General features: G+C 52.0%; 5 protein-coding genes across 5 annotated transcripts; 3 read left to right on the top strand and 2 right to left on the bottom strand.

Moving 5' to 3' along the window:
• The first annotated feature begins 738 nt into the window (after positions 1 to 738).
• M431DRAFT_506847 (hypothetical protein) lies at positions 739 to 2,329 on the top strand. Its single transcript, XM_024918870.1, has 2 exons — positions 739 to 990; positions 1,157 to 2,329. The coding sequence occupies exons 1-2, from the start codon at positions 957 to 959 to the stop codon at positions 1,936 to 1,938; spliced, it is 816 nt and encodes a 271-aa protein (XP_024776783.1). The 5' UTR covers positions 739 to 956; the 3' UTR covers positions 1,939 to 2,329.
• Positions 2,330 to 5,977: 3,648 nt separating this feature from the next.
• On the bottom strand, positions 5,978 to 6,517 carry M431DRAFT_480705 (hypothetical protein; the record flags this gene model as incomplete). Its single annotated transcript, XM_024915897.1, has 1 exon — positions 5,978 to 6,517. One exon carries the CDS (start codon positions 6,515 to 6,517, stop codon positions 5,978 to 5,980), a length of 540 nt encoding a protein of 179 aa, XP_024776782.1.
• Positions 6,518 to 6,803: 286 nt separating this feature from the next.
• Positions 6,804 to 10,060, top strand: M431DRAFT_82130 (hypothetical protein; the record flags this gene model as incomplete). Its single annotated transcript, XM_024923122.1, has 4 exons — positions 6,804 to 6,929; positions 7,002 to 7,559; positions 7,646 to 9,790; positions 9,872 to 10,060. The coding sequence occupies 4 exons, from the start codon at positions 6,804 to 6,806 to the stop codon at positions 10,058 to 10,060; spliced, it is 3,018 nt and encodes a 1,005-aa protein (XP_024776781.1).
• A 463-nt stretch (positions 10,061 to 10,523) lies between these two features.
• On the bottom strand, positions 10,524 to 11,822 carry M431DRAFT_493580 (hypothetical protein; the record flags this gene model as incomplete). Its single annotated transcript, XM_024917135.1, has 1 exon — positions 10,524 to 11,822. One exon carries the CDS (start codon positions 11,820 to 11,822, stop codon positions 10,524 to 10,526), a length of 1,299 nt encoding a protein of 432 aa, XP_024776780.1.
• Positions 11,823 to 14,210: 2,388 nt separating this feature from the next.
• Positions 14,211 to 18,758, top strand: M431DRAFT_506843 (hypothetical protein). The gene has a single exon (XM_024918869.1). The coding sequence runs from the start codon at positions 14,593 to 14,595 to the stop codon at positions 18,337 to 18,339; it is 3,747 nt and encodes a 1,248-aa protein (XP_024776779.1). The 5' UTR covers positions 14,211 to 14,592; the 3' UTR covers positions 18,340 to 18,758.
• The last annotated feature ends 44 nt before the right edge of the window (positions 18,759 to 18,802 follow it).

The raw sequence follows: 18,802 nt of genomic DNA, 5'->3' as shown, positions 1-18,802 counted from the left end.
CATCAAAAGCACCAGACTTGTCCTCCTCATGCAAAATTGACGGCGAGCCCCGGACGTCCAACCTACAACCTCCATTAACCGATCCCCGCCTCCTCCGCCAATTATGCACCCATTCCAGGCACGCTCCAATAAGGATTTCCCACCCAACCACCTCGAAAAAAAAGGCAAAAGCAACAAGAAGCCAAACAGACGTGCATGCATTGCATCGGTACATGATCGGTAGCCGCCCCGCCGTCGACGTCGTGACTGGACGAATCCGGAGCTGAAGGACCTCATGGTGGCGTCTTGTCCATGTAAACTAGCCAATGCTTTGCTGCAGCTCCAAGCTTCTTCCCCGCAAGAGTTGCTCGTTTCAACCCACGGTCCCGATGGCGACAATTCACACCGTCCAGTATCCCTGGACACCTTCAGCCAGATCCCTCCCAAGCACTGTGCCGCCTCACTTTTTTTGCTCTCTCTCGTGACGAGACTGACTGCTTTGTCTGACTGCTTTTTCCCTTACAGAAACGTAGACGGTACCCACACGGCGCCGCCGGCATAGCCTTTCTAAGTGCCATGCCCATACTAAACCATCCATGGCTTCAACGGCAAAAAGCAACAGGTTCCCTGCCACGGTAAACTGGCGGGCGCGCGACTTCATCTCGGATCAATTAGATGTTACCAGCGTCCATGTACATGTAGTAATCGAACCCATCTGTGGAACCGCGGGTGAAGCTGGCCACCACTGACTTGCTTCTGCTTGTTCTTCTTCCTTTCTTTGCTTTCCTCCCTCCCTCAATCCCATCGCCCTCTCTCGCCCTTCCATCGGCAAACCAGCCAATGCTCCTGTTCTCTGCTTGCAAGCGCGCATCTCCTCCACCAGCTTCACCTGCGTCTTGCCCGGCCTTCTGATTCCAGCCTCAAGCTGCCATTGCGCGCGACGCCCGTCCTGATTCTTACGTCATCAACCTCGTATCATGTCTGACGGCATTGCTCCAGCTGTTGACAAAGGTATTGCTGCCATATTGTTGCGCGCGACTCTCCAATTGATGTTATTCCGTGCCATTGAAAACACCACATGCTCCTCCCTTGATTGTGCTGCTCAAAATCCCCGTCGCGTCCCAGCGTGTTGACACCATTGAAAACATCCTGCTGACTTGGAACCTCCATCAAACAGTCGGTCCACCTGTGCCTACAGCTCCCGAAGCTCAAGCTGGAGCTCCGACCATGGCCATGGACACAGACACTGCCAAGCCGGAAACTGTGAATCTCCCAACTTCTCTTGAAAAGCCCAAAGAGCCCCCCATCATCGCTGAAACCAAAGCTCCCGAGGAGGCAAAGCCGACAGAGGAGCCTCTCTCAATCGCTGATGCCTTCAAGCTGGCTCATAAAACCCCACGGCCCGTCGAAGTCCAGTCCGTCCCCGAGACTCCCGTCAATCTGGCGACTCCCGTAAATGGATCACCGCGGCCGGAGCTGAACATCCCCACTGAGCCAGCAGAGCCCGAGAAGCCACAGGAAGAGCCCGTCATCATCACTGAGGCCGAGGAGCCGCTGCCAACTCCCACGGCTTCCGCCCCCGGCAGTGACGTCGGCCCCGACTCCATTGTTGACAAGCCCGTGACTCCAAATGGCGAATCGAAGCCAGCTGAGCTGATGGCCGGCGCTCTTCAGCCCAGCGCCGCAGACGCCAAGTCCGAGACGTCGGAAACGGCCACTGGCGAGAAGCGCAAGGCCGATGCTGCCGTCGCGACTGCGGTTGACGAGCCGGCAGCCGAAAAAGAAGAGTCTGAAGACAGTGAGCCCGCAGACAAAAAGGCCAAGCTTGACAATGGCAACGGCAAGGCGACCAATGGCGGACCCCGGAAGCCAGGCCGCCCCAAGAAGGACAAGAAGGCTGCTCCCGTCGTGGGCAAAACCTTGCGCAAGACCCGGAGTCAGGGACCTGTGGAGATTTAAAGGCGAAACAGGCTGAAAAAGAAAAGCAACTCTTTTGCCGAAGCCTTTCCCTTTTCTCTCTATCTCTTCATTTTCATTCTTATCAATTCTTTCCTTAAGGCGAAATGGCTCGCTGTGATTGATGGGAGTGCTGGTTTCTTCTGGTTCATCGCTGTATATTGTTCCCCACGCAAAAATCTTGTGCCAAAATGGATGAATGGTATGACTTACATGTTGGGTATACCTGTATCATTGGCAGGCTTCATTGTTTGTTTGTTTCATTTTCTTGGTAGTTTTCAATGATAATGGAAAATTAAAGATACAAAAAGCATACATGTACACAGCGATCGATTGCTGTTCTTCATGGCAGGTTGTGCAATGTACCTCGTTCTCGTACCTTATGTTGTTGGCGCATCTCCCCGTAACTAACTGTAAGAATGACTTACCATCGATATTGGGGCCGTCTCTAGTGTCTTGACAAATCAAGACCCCAAGCAGAAGACATCAAGTCGGAGGAATTATCACTAATTGGCATCTCTTCTTAGTACCAGCCCAATGCCTCGAGACTCCTTATATACCCTCAAAAGTTGTTTCCATATAGAGGCTGAGGATTATCTCGTCAACATTTTAAAGGACTCCCTCAGTATATCTAGGCGCTCGATGTTGTCTTCTTTCGTGTCTAGACGTGAAGATCGCTCAGTATGGTCGCCTGCTACTAGGTAGTATATCACTGCACCAGACTAATCTTGTCACTATCGACTGAGAATTTTTTATCCATGGATGCGTATCAACAAGATCGATATCTTGGAAGTATGCAAAGCCGCAGAAACGACAGCAAATCTCCTATGACAAGGGGACATCACTGAAAAGATAAGCGTGAGCGGATGAAATAGTGCTGCATATATAGGAGAAAGTGATAACATGCAATGCCCAAAGGCTATGCTGAAGAAAGCCCATTCTGGCTGCGGGCCCGAAATAGCATTCAATGTGTTTTGAGATTATGTACATGTAAATTACAGTGCTGTATCCATAACTACGGCACGCTTGAAATGAGATTTTATGGTCTTAAGTTTTTCCTCACCCAGCATTTATTACAAGAAGTGGTTGAATTCTTATAGTTCCATGCCTTGCAGCGCACCGCGAGGCTTGATCTGTCTACACAATAAGTGGCTACATGTGCCGAAGCTTTCCGTTAACACCAGGCTCCATTGGGTGCTGCATTAATATTATTATTTTGCGATGCTACTGTGTATACCATCTCCTAACATGGTGTCCGGTACCATTGACCATACAAATACAAATATCGTAGCGCTGGTAATGAGGTTAGTATATTACAACGACGAGGCACGAAGAGCAACTTTGCGACAAGTATAGCTATGGAAAGGACTAAAATGTGAAACTTAGATTAAGAGATAGTTCTATTTAAGGCTATCTATACGAAAAAGGGGAAGATTTAAATTAAATCATCCGATGGGCTATTCTTATCTTCCTTTCACTGCCTCACTGCACGTGTATGTGCGTACCTAAAGCATCAGCAAGCACACCTCTTCAGCTGAGCTTAGATGAACGTCGAAGATGGCTACACGTATATTTACGATCTCATATCGGGTGCATTAGAGATGTAAAGTCCACTTAGATGCTGCATTCGTTCTATATAAAGCCTCTGCTCGAATAGTGCATCAGACATATCATTGTCAGCTCCGGGAATAGACTCTCCCGTATCCATACATACATGTATCTGCACTGATGAGTGTCTGGGACATGCAAGTGAGCTGGAGCACTGCACTTCAGCACCCCAGGTCCCCTGTTCTCCCCGGATATCCGGGCATTCTAGCACTCCGTAGTGGAGTGGTTGGGCCATTGGCGCCCACCAAACGCAATGCACGGCCGGGATCGCAGATTCAGGGGGAAGAAATTCGCCGTGCCTGGAGTCCCCATCCCCCATGAAGCGATTTTCGCTTGAATATCAATGGCAATGGTTTCGACGCGAATAGCTGATTACATCACCAATGTTCGCCGCGGCAGACGATGCTCGTATAGCATTTGCCGGCTTCAACCTATGCAAACGCGGAGGTCTCGCCTCTTCATCTGTTCTGCGCAAGTCTCAATTGCAGCGAGAAATCGAATCGCATGCGTTGATGTCGCGTGACAAGGAGAGCAGTGTTTTGTTGCCCGTTACACTTCCTACATAGATATTACTAAGATGATGAGGCCCTCCAAACTGCATGACTACATGTACTACCGTATGTACATGCGCTGCAAGGATTGTAAGCCCCAATTTGAGCTCAACACCCGCGATAACAGGCCGAGTACGACAAGCTCGTACTGATGATGCATACGCCCAGGTATACGACTGTTGCAGAGTCGAGTTTTCAACTTGGGGTTTCCGCTTCCAAGACTCTTTCTAGGACGAAAGTGGCTGTATGATTCAATTGGAATGCAGAAATGGCCCCGGGCATGCCCAGGGATCGTCGCTGTCTGTGGCGAAGCACAGATCGGCTATAGCCGTCCCAACTCCTGGCCCTACCGCTAGACCCGAGTGTTTTGCGTGCTTATTCCAGCTGCTCAGACAGATGTCTGTGTGTAATGTGTGTGGGTGTATTTTAAGCATTTGTGAGTTTACCAGAGTTCGACGTGCTTCGTACATATTTTGACGGAAGCAATTACAAAAACCCCGATCGTGATCACGATGGGTAGTGTGGTGTCAAAGTGTCAATCAGAACCCGCTGGTGGCAAAAATAGCAACTCGGGCATTCATCCCAGCGAGGATCTCTCAAAGGGACCCCGCAGCGATGATCATTACTGCTTGAAATCCAATAGCTTCTGTCAGCAGTTCCCTAGAGAGATAGAGAGAGCCAAGAGAGCATGTACGAGCATGTACTGTAGATATTTTCGTGTTTGAGGCGATAGTCGAAATGAGCTATGGAGCACGAAGCGCGCATGCATGAAAGAAGCAAATACGACGTATGATGTAGAGGGACGGATAAGGTAGGGCACCTACTAATGCATGCAGGCGTGCATATGGCGCGAGGATAAAAATACCTGTACGAGTAACTACCAAGATTGGACTGTGGCTGGCTGGCTGGTTGGAATTTGAGCCATTCATTCGTTGGGACAGTCATTCAGTCATTCTCACTCATTCTTTTTCCTTTGTCTTCTCTCCATCTTACCCAGTACAGATATTCCTGCACATTGGTAGTACTTACTCGTACAGTCCAGTACAGATAGTAACGCCCAGTAAATCCCCCGTCTAGTGCTTATAACATCCATGCTGCCAGCAGGTGTCAAGTCGCCCTGCCGTGTACCAACGCTCTACTCATCAACCTCTTCAATCCTCGTATTCTGCGTCGCTCTCTCCCCACCGCACTGCGGCCCACTCAACGCTGGCCGGTTCCTGGCATCAAACCGCCACCACTCAGGTTCCGCGTGCTAAGCAGCCGCTAACGCTGCAGTGGCTTTAAGGGGTTGCAAAAATAGCAGTTCGAGCTTTCTTGGGCGACCAAACCTTGGAAGGCAAAGAGCCACTCCGCGACTTAGTGGCCACTCGAGGCCTCTTGGGGTCTTGGGGCCCAGCCTTTGCGAGTCCACAAGGGGCAGCGCCGGACAGGGGCGCGGGCCAATGGGAGGCGCGGCGGCGACGCTGTTTGAGCCGTGAGCGTTTGGGCGAAACGGGGGGTGGAGGTGCGAAGAAGAGAAAAAAAGAAGGAAAAAAATTGCCTGAAACAAAGGTCCCCAGTTATCTGTGTCTGGAGTTGAGGCCACTAAGCTGGACGTGGACGGGCTACTTGACAAGGCTGGACTTGGACTGGACTGTGAATTCAACAAAGATGGAAGAAAGATGTAGTGGATGAGATTTTTGAGGGTTCGTGAATGCTGTTCCAGGTTTGTTAGTAGATATCAATACAGCATGTATCAATACTATTTCTACCTGTTTTAATAATAGACACGCTTAAATAGTGCAGTTGCAGGCATTGATCACCAGATTGTCATCGCGTCTTGGGTATCTAGCACACATCCATTGATCTCCTATCGATTACCCGCCTCTGGCATGTGGCCTCACTCAACCCACCACCACCTCTTTCAACTCCATACTTTTTTCTTCCAGCGGCCTCTCTCTCTCTCTCTCTCTAGGGCCTGGATAGAGCGTCAGATGCATCCATTTTAACGGCCCTGGACCCTCCCTTGGCGTGTCTCGCTTCTCCATCCGAGCTTGGGCCCCGATGCCATCTGTGATCCTCGACGCAACACTGGCAGCACACGCGGGCACACCATCCCCATCCAGGCATCGCCCTGGTTCCCTCTTTTCCTGCTCACCTGGCCACTCGAAACCCCCATCCGAATGACCCCCTGGTCGCCTCGAGCCTTTCCTCTTTCTTGTGCTTCCTCTTTCAGTTCTTTCTTCTTCTTCTTCTTCTGCCCTCCAAAAGCCCTGCTCGTTCTGCGCTTCTCTAGCAGACAGCGTCCCTCGTTTTGTGCGTCTCGGTTTTTGCTTGGGGTTTTCATCCACTCTCGTTTCTGGTTTCCCGCCCTTCGCTCGCTGCTTCGATCTGGCGACTTGGCAACCGACAGGCATCATCGCAAGCGACATTGCCCCTGACATCACGCTGGTGACGCAACACTCGGATTGCGGATTCCTCTTGGGGACGCGTTTTCTCGGCCAGCCTTTGAGCTCTTGATTGAGCCACGACCGGCCCTGTGTCCGCTGCTCGGCGCAACAAGTCACCACCAAAGCTGCTACCCGCCTCTTCAACGCTCTCGTTTGCGCGGTAGAAATTCAGCCAGCATCGATATTGCGCCTTGCTTTTCTTCTTCCTTCCTCTTATTCTTTGTTTTCAGTGGACAAGTAGACAGGTCTTCTGCCCTTGGTGGGCGCCCAAATCTGCATCATGACCTACCAAGACCCTGTCATACAATGGCTTCGGGCGCGCGACGACAGCGGCACCCCCAGCTCCGATAGCAACAGTCCTGCGAACCAGCTGCTAAATCTGCTCAAAGATCCCTTCTCGGGCACGGTTAGTCAATAACGCTCACCAGGCGTAGTGTCTTTTTTTTTCCCCCCTAATTCTAACCTGGCGGCTTTGTAGCTTGCGGCGGCTTCCGTTTACTCTGCCTTGGGCATTTCCCTCGGCATCACAGCCTTTGTCGCCATCATCTTCTCCTTCATTAGACCTTACAATCAGTCGGTGTACGCCCCGAAGCTGAAGCATGTCGACGACAAGCACGCTCCGCCTCCCCTGGGCAAGAAGCCGTGGTCGTGGATCTTGCCCTTGATGAGCACCCAAGAAGAACAGCTAATGCAAACCATTGGCATGGACGCCACCGTCTTCCTGCGCGTGATGCGCATGTGCCGCAACATGTTCTGTATCCTCGCCGTCATTGGCATCGGTATTCTTGTCCCGATCCACTCAACCAAGTCTGTCAAGTTTCCGGGGGAGACAACCAACTCCAACAGCTTCATTACCGAAATCACTCCTTTGAATGTCTATGGTAAATGGATGTGGGCGCAAGTGGTCATTGCTTGGGTCTTCGACATCATCGTTTGCTTCTTTCTGTGGTGGAACTACCGCAGGATAATGCAGCTCCGACGCAAGTACTTTGAGAGTGAGGACTATCAAAGCAGTCTGCACTCGCGAACGCTAATGGTAAGCTGGCTGCTCATTGTCGACATGTTTCTCCCTTTGCTGTCTATAGATTACAAAGAAAAACGGCCAACTGACCATGAACCTAGCTCTACGACATCCCCAAGCAAGGCTGTTCTGATGAAGGCATTGCGCGCATCATTGACGGCGTCGCGCCCAACTCATCTTTCGCGCGAACGGCCATTGCCCGAAACGTCAAGGACCTCCCCGACCTCATTGCGGCGCACGATCGAGCGGTTCGGAAACTGGAAAAGGTCCTGGCCATCTATCTCAAGAATCCCCAGAGCCTGCCGCCGCGACCAACCTGCAAGCCTTCTAGGAAAGACCGCTCATACGGCACCTATCCCAAGGGCCAGCGACTGGATGCCATTGAGTACTACACACAGCGCATTCGAGAACTCGAGGTGGAGATCAAGGAGGTCAGAGCCAGTGTCGACAAGCGGAGCTCCATGCCTTTCGGATTTGCCAGTTACTCGGACGTTTCTGAGGCGCACGAGATTGCCTACATCACCCGCAAAAAGAAGCCCCACGGCACTACCATCAAGCTGGCGCCCAAGCCCATCGACATCATCTGGCAAAACATGCCGCTGTCCAGCTCTACTCGAAGTCGCAGGCGGTGGATTAACAGTTTTTGGATTGTCCTTTTGACCTTTTTATGGATTGCGCCCAACGCCATGATTGCCATCTTCCTCGTCAACTTGGGAAATCTGGGCAAGGTTTGGCACGGATTCCAGGTGTCCCTGCAAAAGGAAACTACTTTCTGGGGCATTGTTCAGGGTATTGCATCCCCCGCCATCACGTCCGGTGTCTATCTGGCTCTCCCCGTCATTTTCCGTCGCCTGTCCATCAGGGCTGGAGACAAGACAAAGACGGGACGTGAGAGACACGTCATGGCCAAGCTCTACTCCTTCTTCGTCTTCAACAACCTCATCGTCTTCTCCTTCTTCAGTGTCATCTGGTCCTTTGTCGCTGCCGTCGTCACCGATGCTGACGACGGACTGAACGCGTGGGACGCCATCGTCAAGGAAAACATTGCGGCCATGATCTTCACTGCCTTTTGCAACAACAGCCCCTTTTGGGTCACCTATCTTCTGCAGCGACAGCTCGGTGCCGCCATTGATCTCGCTCAGCTCTGGCCACTCGTCAGCGCCTTTTTCCTCAAGAGGTTCTCCAGCCCTACGCCGCGAGAGCTTATTGACCTGACGGCCCCGCCGGCGTTTGATTATGCTAGTTACTACTGCTACTTCCTCTACTACTCGACCGTCACGCTGTGCTTCGCGGGTATTCAACCCCTCGTCCTTCTTGCGACGGCTCTGTACTTTGTCATCGATTCCTTCTTGAAGAAGTACTTGATCCTGTACCGCTTCGTTACCAAGACGGAGTCTGGTGGCTTGTTCTGGCGTGTCATCTTCAACCGCTTCATCTTCGGCACCATCTTGTCCAATGGAGTTTTCCTGCTGACGTGCTGGGTGCGCGGAGACGGTACTCACATTCAATTTTATGCCGTGTGCCCCTTGCCTATTCTCCTGATCCTTTTCAAGATTTACTGCGGAAGAACCTTTGACGATAAGATCCGATACTACAAGATATCTGCTGCTCAACGAAACCAGGGCCCTGATAGCATGCAGAAGGAGAGCCGCCTCCGAAGTGAGAAGCTGGCTAGTCGCTTTGGCCACCCGGCTTTGTACAAACCCCTCATCACTCCCATGGTCCACCAGAAGGCACAGAACCTGCTTCCGTCCGTTTACTCAGGACGGCTGACTGACGGCAGAGATGGCGCAAACAATGCAGACCTGATGACTGTCAGTGGTTACTCGGACGTGTACGCCCTCAACGCCATGCAAGGTGGTAAGCCCGGCAAAGCTGCTGACGGAGTGCCTGGATTTGAGTACGTCTCGGAGGCGCATATGGACTTTGAGTATTACAAGAACCGGGCAGAGTTTACCGAAGAGCATGGAGGCGGTGAAATGTACGGCAAGGAGTTTGATAGCTTTAGGCCAGGAACGCCCGGCTCTCTCGACAGCAGCTCCAGGCCGGGAACACCGTCCAACCGCCACGCCACGCCCTTTTCTCCCGGAAACGTGAAGCTGCCGACGCCGCAAGAAACAAGCTACCAGTCCTACAGGCCCAGCCCCTACGCAGACGATTCCATCGGCCGCCATCGCAGCCCGCTCTATGCCCAAGATAACGGCAGTTCGTCAGGCCTGGTGAGCAATGCCGTGGGCCCGGCCATGGTGCCGCCCGCGTCGTATCGAGACGTGTCCCAGGAACGGTCACGGAGTCCCGCATTGGGTATGCCTCTGGCAGGCTATCAGGACGTATCACTTGATCGGACCCGGAGTCCAGCAGTCGGTTCGCCAGCCTCAACGCCCGGCGCGGGGGTAGGCGGACCGCGGGGATACAGCGGCCTCCCCCAACAAGAGGAACAGGATGCCGACCCCATGCAGTACAACTACTTTAGGGGCGGATCTCGACCGACAAAACCTCCCGGACAGGGCTGGTAAAGAGACATGTGACAAGAAAGAAAGAAGCAATGGCTTGCCGTAGTCCTTAATAAGGGGGCTCGGATGAAGATGAATGAGGCGGTATATATTTTGTGTTTGACAAAGGGGCTTTTGCAAGGCGTTTACGGGTTTTAGACTAGATGGCTGAGACCTCTGGATTTTTTTGAGATGAGAGGCATAGCACCTTTTTGACATTTTGTTTTTTTTGGAGACTTTTCTGCACTATTTGGATAAAATGTCCAGTTATTTTTTGACTTCTTGGATAGGATATGAAAGAAATATTACGAAGCTTTGTTGTACATGGCACTTTTTTTTTTTTTTTTCCCAATTAAAGTATATATCATATTATTATTATTACCATATTGTTGTAGAGTGTTGATATTAATATTACCCGTGTTCTTTTTTTGCTCATTCTCTTTGTTTCTTTGTCTTTGTCTTTGTCTTTTCTAGTCAAAATCCACATCTAGACAAAGGTCTTGCCAGTCTCATAAAACTTGGCAGCATACGAACTCAGATCCTCAGCCAGCCAGTCCATCACCTCCTCCTTCAACACAGCATCATGCCACGACAAGCCAATCGTCAACTTGGACCCCGCCACACTCGCAACATTGACAGCCACCGGCGGCCCAGCAGCCATAGCTCCATTCGTAAAGAGCATGCGCGTGGCCCGGGGAACGTCTGTCTGCGCTTCCGCCTCTGGGTTCTTGAGCACGCCAATGTTGCTAATTTCCCAGGACTCGGTGCGCGGCCTGCCGTCCCTGCCGCGCCAGAAGTTGAACCAGTCGCCGACGTACTTGAGCATGGCCATGATGTCGTCTTTAGGCAAGGAGTTGAGCTTAGTGGTCAGTTCATCCTTGACGTGCTGCGCATTTTGCCATATCAAGGCCGTGGTGTCGGCATCTGGGGCGCGCAGAGCGGACACCATCTCTGGAGAGAAGCGATGCGTGGTTGCGGCGACGAGACACCGGAGCGAAGTCACGTATGCGGGATCCATGGAGGAAGGGGAAGTGAAAGGCCGGAGACTGATGGGCGTGGTCGCTGCGAAGGCGGGCGCTTCCGTTGGAGAAGAGATGCGGGATGATAGCGAAGTGAGAACGAGAGAGTGCAGGAGAGCTGTGATGGTGACGGAGTGTTCCCTGCAGGCGGAGAGGAGCGTTGCGAGGACCTCGGGCGAGATGTCGACGGGCTTGACGCGCGTCTTGTAGGGCAGGGAGAAGTCGACTGGGATGGCGTTCCAGATGGGCTGCTTGGGGGGTTGGAGGAACGTTGGGCCGAGGGCAGTCCATAAGGTACGCACGGTATAGCTGATTGAGAGGGTGAAGTTGACGACTTGTTCCTGGGGTTCAGGGAGTGACGACGGCTCTGGAAAGGAGAGGACATGCTCTGGCTCGGCTGGGACTTGTTGGCCCTGGTAAGCGGGCGTTGCGAGGAGCATCTCGTGGAAGCGGCGGCCACTGGTTCCGTCCATAAGAGAGTGATGGAACGCAAAGAAGACGTCTTCCTGCCCCTTCAACTGCTCAACGACACCGGCATTGTCGCTGCTGGGCCTCAGGATGGTGATTCTCCAAGGAGGCCTCACAGCCAAGTCCTTGAACTGTTGGTCATGTTCCCAGCCCTGCTGCTCGGCGACTTTGTCCTCGTACTCTTGGACGGACTGGCAGGGTGTAGCAACGACGGAGACTTGGTCGCGCAGATCGATGGAGGGGATGTGTACGAAGTGGGCGTCATTCGTGTCGTCCCCAGTGATGCCAACACGGAGCATGGGCTGGTCCTTGACGACGGTTGCGAGAGCAGCGAAGAAGTTCGGGCTGATGGATGTGCCGTTGGGGAGAGAGGATGGAGGGTGGGAGTAGCGGCATGATACGGTGACGCAGCGGTAGATGCCGAGACTGTGACGGGAGGAGGAGAAGTGTTCACTGGATGAGGGTGTGAGTATGTGTTTGTGTATATGAGAATGATGGATTGTTAGGGTGAGGTGAAGAGGTGAAGGCTTACTTGTCTCCGAGTTTGCGGAGGATCTGGGGAGTGTTGACGGAGCCCATTATGATTCAATTGGCTTGTTTTATGATTGATCGATCGATTGAGTGAAGAATTGGGCTGAAATAGAGGGACAGCGGGTATGTTGCTGCCTGATGGTTTGAAGGAGTGCCTTCGTGGTGGTGAGGGTGAACGGCCCTGAAAACCTCGTCACTTATGTCTAGATACTGAGGTATGTATATTATATGATGGGACGATGTTAATTAGGACAGTAATGCAGAAAGAGGAAGAGCATCAGACGAGATAAGAGGAAGATGCTTTGTTTAAAAGTAAGACTGCAAGCAGATGAATAATATCAAATGCATGCAAGATGCGATTGTTTCAAGGGCGCCCTTGTCTATTGGCTCGCCGGCCGGAGGATGCAGATGCATGTACTAAAGAGGTAGCCAACTCATACTAAACTATTTCGTGCCTGGGGCTAACGGAAACACGTAACACACTGCTCTCTTTGGGGTTAATCCTCGGGGCATCGCAAAAAAAACTATTGTCCGAGCCCGAGAGAGAGAGAGCGAGGACGTTAAGCCTTTAGAGGGCAATCCGCTGAGGTGTCGCTGCGTGTCGTATTAGGACGCAGTGGATACATGGACCTTGAGAGGCTGGGGTGTCTTGGATGTACGGGCACAAGGAAGTATTGAAGTGATGTCCATTGATGAATCAAAACTACATGTACTGACTGGTAGCGCTAAAACAAAATGTGCTGGAAAGAGTTAGCTACTGCGAGGATGAAGACATGATGAGATATGGATAGGCGAGGAGGAGAAGAGAACAATGTGAACAATATGTGCTACAAATGGAAACTGGTTCGAGAAAGAATGGGCATCAGATGACGATGGAATTGAGCTGAACTGAATTGAATTGAGATGTGGCTGATGTTGGTGAGAAACTTGGCTGTTACTGTAGTAGTTCACAAGCCTCAGTTCATGTGCTCCCTAATCTAGAAGGTTCATCCAGTACTATACAAGCTAAAGAACAGCAAACAATGATATACAGGCATTCAGATATAAAGCTAGGCTGAAGATTTTATTTAGGCTTAACACAACAACAATGCTAAAATGGGCGATTGTGGTGTGTTGGCTGCCGTCTTATTGGCTGCGGACCGGCTGACTTGGAGGTGCACTATTTTTTGAGTTTGGTGGTGGCCACCGCTGATCAATTTGGAGGGTGTTACATAACTCTTTACTCTTCCATAACAAATGTCAGTGTCATATGGGCAATTTCATTGAATTATGCCGTTTCAGGTTTGTTGAATCAGTAACTACAGTAGTACTGTAGCAGATTGTCGAGATATTGCTAGAATTAGAGAGACTCTTTCATGGACTGAGAGATGCTGCCGAGCACCTCACCTCGGTAATTTCATCACCTCTCCACGTATTACCCAAGGCGGTCTTGGAATACAAATCAAATCAACCCACTACTGTAATGCATCCAATGATACAGCATGATATAGATGTCGCCAACCAATATTTACAGATGTACACAGTAACATTTCAGGTGATGAGCTCGTTATGCTGGATTCAGGGCAAAAGTCAGCACGCGTGCTCTTTCGAAGCTACACCGACTGATTAAGATGGGATTCATGCAGGCTTATTGGTGACCAGTTAGTCATGTATGTACCAACTTATTGCATGCTGAAGCTCACCATTTTGCATCAACCAATCCAGACGCGGCAGCTTGTCTTCAAGGCTCATATGCTGTTGCTGTGATTTAACAACCCCCATCACATTGGTGCTTCTATCATGTTAATCATATCACTTTAATGAAGGCCAAAGCTCCGTCCAGCTTCGACTCGGCTTGGCCCGTGACAAGTTCGGCAAACCTTGTCCGTGCATCTGACACTTGCAGCACACGGGCCAAATGCCTGTCACGGCGACTTTTTCTAAAAACAAAACCAAGAATACTGTCCATCTATGTAGAATTGAGGCAAAATTAAAACAAGTTTCAGTTGCATCTTCACTTTCAATTGACTCTTTTGCTACATTGACCTGCTGTTCCCTTTCAACACAGTTCAAGTACCTCTCACGGCCAAAAATAGGGCAGCTCCTCGTATAACAATACCCCGACGCACGGGCCAGTGGACAGCAAGCACATGTCCCAAAAAAGTCACAGCACAGAAATCGCCCCTTGTCGAATCGACCGCTAGTCGCCAGAACGCGCTCTCCTTCAAATCTTCTTCCCTTTTGCCTTTTGTCTTTTGCTTCTCCCAGCGTCCAACATATTGATTCCAAGCAGACAGAATTGCGACTCGCTACAGATACGATTTCCTATTAACTTCAAATCATCAGCTTCTACAGCATCTCATCCAGCCTCGAGCTTCTTCTAACTTTGATACTCCCGTCGCAATCCGTCCGTCTCACCAAAGGGCCATGACGCGCCTCGACTGAATCACGATTCACCAGCAAAAGAACCATCGCCTGCTGCAGTAATCATGCGCTTTTTCGCCGCAGCATTCAATTTATTCGATTCGTCTTTATTACAATAGTCACAAAGAGCTTGCAATGCAGGAACATCAAGCAATTGGCGTCCGACAAAATGGACGTCCCGCATCCTTATACGTGAATGACGGCAGCCGGAAGCCGTTATTCGGCCGGACAGAAGACGGCAGTGAAAATCAACTGCACGTGTACACGGCCAAGACACCGGGCTTCTCGAGAATAGGAATGGGAGCAGCTACGAGCATGTCCGGCGGCGACAGCGCGACGAGACTACGGAAGCCGAGGCCCGTCTCCGAAGGCTTCTTCTCGACCCGAGACCAGGCAAATGCTAATGCCAACGCCAATTCCAGCGTGATCTCGTCTGGAGGCACCCGAATCCCCCGACTTAATAGCACGCGCCGAAAGCCCATATCGTTGCGCAAGGCCATGGAGCTCGCAGAGGGCGAGGAAGAGGCGGCAAAGCTAATGCACGAGGCAGGCCTTGACGACCCTGTTGCTGTCGACGGCTCGCCCAGTCCTGCGCCCAGACCGTGGAGGACGAGGACAGCCTCAGAAGTGTCAGAGCTGCAGCGGGTGCTCGGGGCCGACCATCTGGACACCAAAGGGCGCAGCAAGATTCCGTCAGCGCGCAACTCCAACCTCAGCGCAACTCTCGTGGGAGGCAGGGAAGGAGCAATATCGCCGGCCAGGGCCACCCGCCTCACTGGCGCCGACGGCCTTGTGCGACAGCGATCGACCGAGTTTGTCAGTCCTGCCATCCGCAACGCTCTACGGTCTGGAGCAAACAGAGACGCCACCGCTACCACCGGCACCGGCACCGGCACCAGTGGGCTCCCTGAACTGGTCCCGGGCATCGAAGATTTCCCCCTCGACCCTGCCCTCTCGGCGGCAACGCTTGTCCAGCGATCTTCTCCCGATAAGAGCTTCGCCTGGCAGATGGATGAGGATTTCACTGCGGGCGAGTTGCAGATATCTGACAGTCCACGCGTTAGGGTCGGGACTCGGCCATTTGCTAGTCGCCTCGGATTCCGCGACGATGGAAAGCAAGACTTTGACAGCCTGCCCCGTCTCGCCAATCCAGGATCTCGCAACAGCAAGCTAGACGAAATCAGGTCGCTCGAGCTTCGCGCAAACGGCAGCCAGATACCGCTGGCACCCCAAACACGGTTAAGGCCACCAAATACAAAACTCGAAGAAATACGCACAAGGGAAGGACAGGTAGAGCGACAGTTTCCTCTTGCCAGCAGACACCTTGACGGCCTGAGAAACAACACCAAACTAGACGACATCCGGCAGCGGGAGGCCGATGGCGTGTCGAAGCGGGCCTTTGCAGCCGCTCGCCTCCAGGAAATCAAGGAGCAAAATTCCATGGCACGTCCTCGTTCCCCTGATGAGGATCCCAAGCCTCGTCCGACTTTTGGGCTGGCGCGGCGACGCCTAACAAAGCAAGAGCCAGTCGATGATGTGAAGAAGGACGAACAGCCACCGCTTTTGCGTCCAAGGACGTCTTTTGGCGGAGGTGAGTTTGGCCGGCTGACATCAGACGCACCCGCGACATTCTTTGGTCGGGATGCGAGGCGTGCAGAAGAGGAGGACAAGGTTGAAGCGGCATTTTCATCTCGGGAACCACTGAGGGAACCACTGAAGAAGCTGGAAATCCACGAGCAGAAACGGGACAACCTGCTGGCAAAGCCCAAGCCCTTTGAAAGGCGGCCTGATGAGCACGACCTGCTGCGCCGGCTGGCAAGGGCCGCCAGCTCCAGCCCGCCACCTGAAGACGAGCCCAGGACAAAACAGCTGCCCACTCCTCCGCCAGGTGACGAAGAACGCAAACAAACGACCGCCAAATCAATCGCCGACAGAATCGCTTCTCGCATATTTTCGAGACGCGCCTCCGCTGGTGATAACCCTGCTACAACGACTACTGCCACTACTACGACTACTGCGACGACAACCGACTTTAAGGATTCCGAAAAGCCAAAACCCACTGTGGGATTCACTGGCCTGCAACGCTCGCGATCGGTGGAATCTGCTAAGAGCAAACGATCCAGCATGCAGTCAGAACCAGATCCGACGGCTAGGATAGACTCGGAGATCAAGTTGTTTGCGCCATCAGACAACCAGTCTGAACGAGGTTCCATACGCGCCCCATCCCCGGGTCTCGATGACTCGGACGAAGATGACAATGGGCTAAACGAGTCGTCAGCGATGATAACAACTCCAAAGCCCTCCAAGCCTGACCCTTTGACCATGCCGACTCCGATAGTTACAGGTGCCTATGTCGAGACGCCAGTGACGGTCAAGACTGAAAAGCTAGTGCTGAAGCCCGAATTTCCTGCCCCAGAGATGCAAGAGGAGATCAAGGCACCTGCAAAGACATCTGCAGAGGCGCCTGCTTCACTCTTTCAGGCCAGGAAGCCGAGCTTCTCCTCGTGGAGGAGCAGGGAGAGAAGCCAAGACCAGGACACGGCCTCCGATCCCGGCACGACTGACGACGGCGGCGATATCGCGCTTGCGTCGGTGGCTTCAAAGAAACCGCGGGCGAAATCTTTGCCTCGACGTAGGCCGCCCATGAAGAATTCGGCCAGGCCTCCATCCGCCAAGGATGATTTGATGCAGTTGCGCCGGGAATACGACATGGAAGACTCGACGTTTGACGACCTGGACGAGTTTATCGCCAACGCCAAAAAGGCAGCCAAGCTCGCCGCGCCTGAGAGCGATCCCCTTCCTCCATCCACAGTAGCCGCCGACAACTTTGATCTGGACCTTGAGTCAGAGTCTGACCCCTCTGATGTGATTAAGGGCGAGGGCCAGAAGGATGATGAGATGGCTGCCTTTGAGAGAATGAACAAGTCGCTACAAACAGGCCTCTTGCGGATCCGTTCGGCCAAACAGGGCATTGAGCGCTTCGAGGATCGCTTCGATCGCTATTCCCGAGCTCAGCCTCAACCAGTAGCTCCTGAACCGGTTGCTCCTCCAGAGAAGATGGAGGCAAAGGTCCTCCCTCAAGTGAAGCAGGAGACCAAACCCTTGGCTCAAGAGAAGAAGGATATAAAACCCTTGGTCCAAGAGAAGAAGGACACAAAACCCTGGATCCAGATGAAGAAAGACATAAAGACCAAGGCCCAAGCACCCAAGGGCCACGCGCATCACAATCACAAGAATCCCACGCAAGGTTGTCCGTACTGCAAACCATTATCGTCGTCATCGACCAGCTCTTCTGCCACCCCCGTTACATATCTTCACCTTACGTTACCACAACTCTTCCACCGAACTCCTACTTTCCACCTCACTTGGCTGGGCGTGTTCACGCTAATCCTCTCCCTGTGGTATGCCGCCGAGTCAACCATGTGCTCCATGTACTGCCGCCCAACAACCTGTCCAGCCTCCAAGTCTCCTTGCGTCTGGTCCTTTGACGACCCCATGGATTTCGGAACGGCCTTGCCCATCAAGCTCGACCAGTGGATCACCGGCGGACAAGGACGCCAAGTCGCATCTTTTGCATATGAGGAAGCATACGACTTCATCGCCGACATGCAGGATCTCGCTCTGAGACGCGACATTACCCAAGTGGACACGGAGTCGCTCTCTCCTGAACAGAAGCGTCGGCATAGACGGCGTCTCCGGAAGAAGGGCCTTGTAGCTTCTGCCAGAGAGCCGCTACCGGAGGAAAAAGCAAAGTGGGACGAGTGGCGAGCGTTGCGGCTGGCGAAGCAGCGGGCTGAGAAGGGTCATGACGAGAACGCCAAGCCGAAGCCTGTGGATGACGATGAGGAGCAGGGATGGGTAAAGATTGGGCGATGGAGGTGAAGAGGATAACACGACGACGAATTTTTTTTGGCGGCAGTTTTGGTGGGAGTTTTCTCTCTTTTTTATTACTTGCCTTTTACTTTTTTTCTTTTCGTTTTCTTTTTTATATATACTACACATAATAATCGTTACTGACGAGATAATGATGAGGAGCAGGGAAACTGAACAAAAATGGAGTATGGAGCATAATACAGTCATGATGCATTATCTTTGGTGTACCTAGGTAGGGTAGCATGGGTGGTCGAATATTGAATATAGGTGATATAATGAAGAAGGGCGGTTCTTGTTTCATCACACCAAGTGTCGTGTTATTGTTTGAGTGTTTATGGACATTTGTATGATTGTGTATGCATATATAGTTTTCTTTTAGGATGCAATATCTGAAATTGAACCGAGATTTCTTCTTTCTTGTAAAACGCCAAACACCTTTTTTCTCTTCATCCACCGCAATGGTTGGTATACA

This window comes from Trichoderma harzianum (genome assembly GCF_003025095.1).
Source record: "Trichoderma harzianum CBS 226.95 unplaced genomic scaffold M431scaffold_4, whole genome shotgun sequence".
In the NCBI taxonomy this organism is placed as follows: domain Eukaryota; kingdom Fungi; phylum Ascomycota; class Sordariomycetes; order Hypocreales; family Hypocreaceae; genus Trichoderma; species Trichoderma harzianum.
This window is presented reverse-complemented; position numbering and strand designations above follow the sequence as displayed.

What these genes read in the sequence shown, in the direction of transcription:
- M431DRAFT_506847 (XM_024918870.1), top strand. Translation starts at nt 957, where the DNA reads ATGTCTGACGGCATTGCTCCAGCTGTTGACAAAG. An exon ending in TGCTCCAGCTGTTGACAAAG is followed by an intron (nt 991 to 1,156) that starts GTATTGCTGCCA and finishes TCCATCAAACAG; the next exon opens with TCGGTCCACCTGTGCCTACA.
- M431DRAFT_506843 (XM_024918869.1), top strand. Translation starts at nt 14,593, where the DNA reads ATGCAGGAACATCAAGCAATTGGCGTCCGACAAAATGGACGTCCCGCA.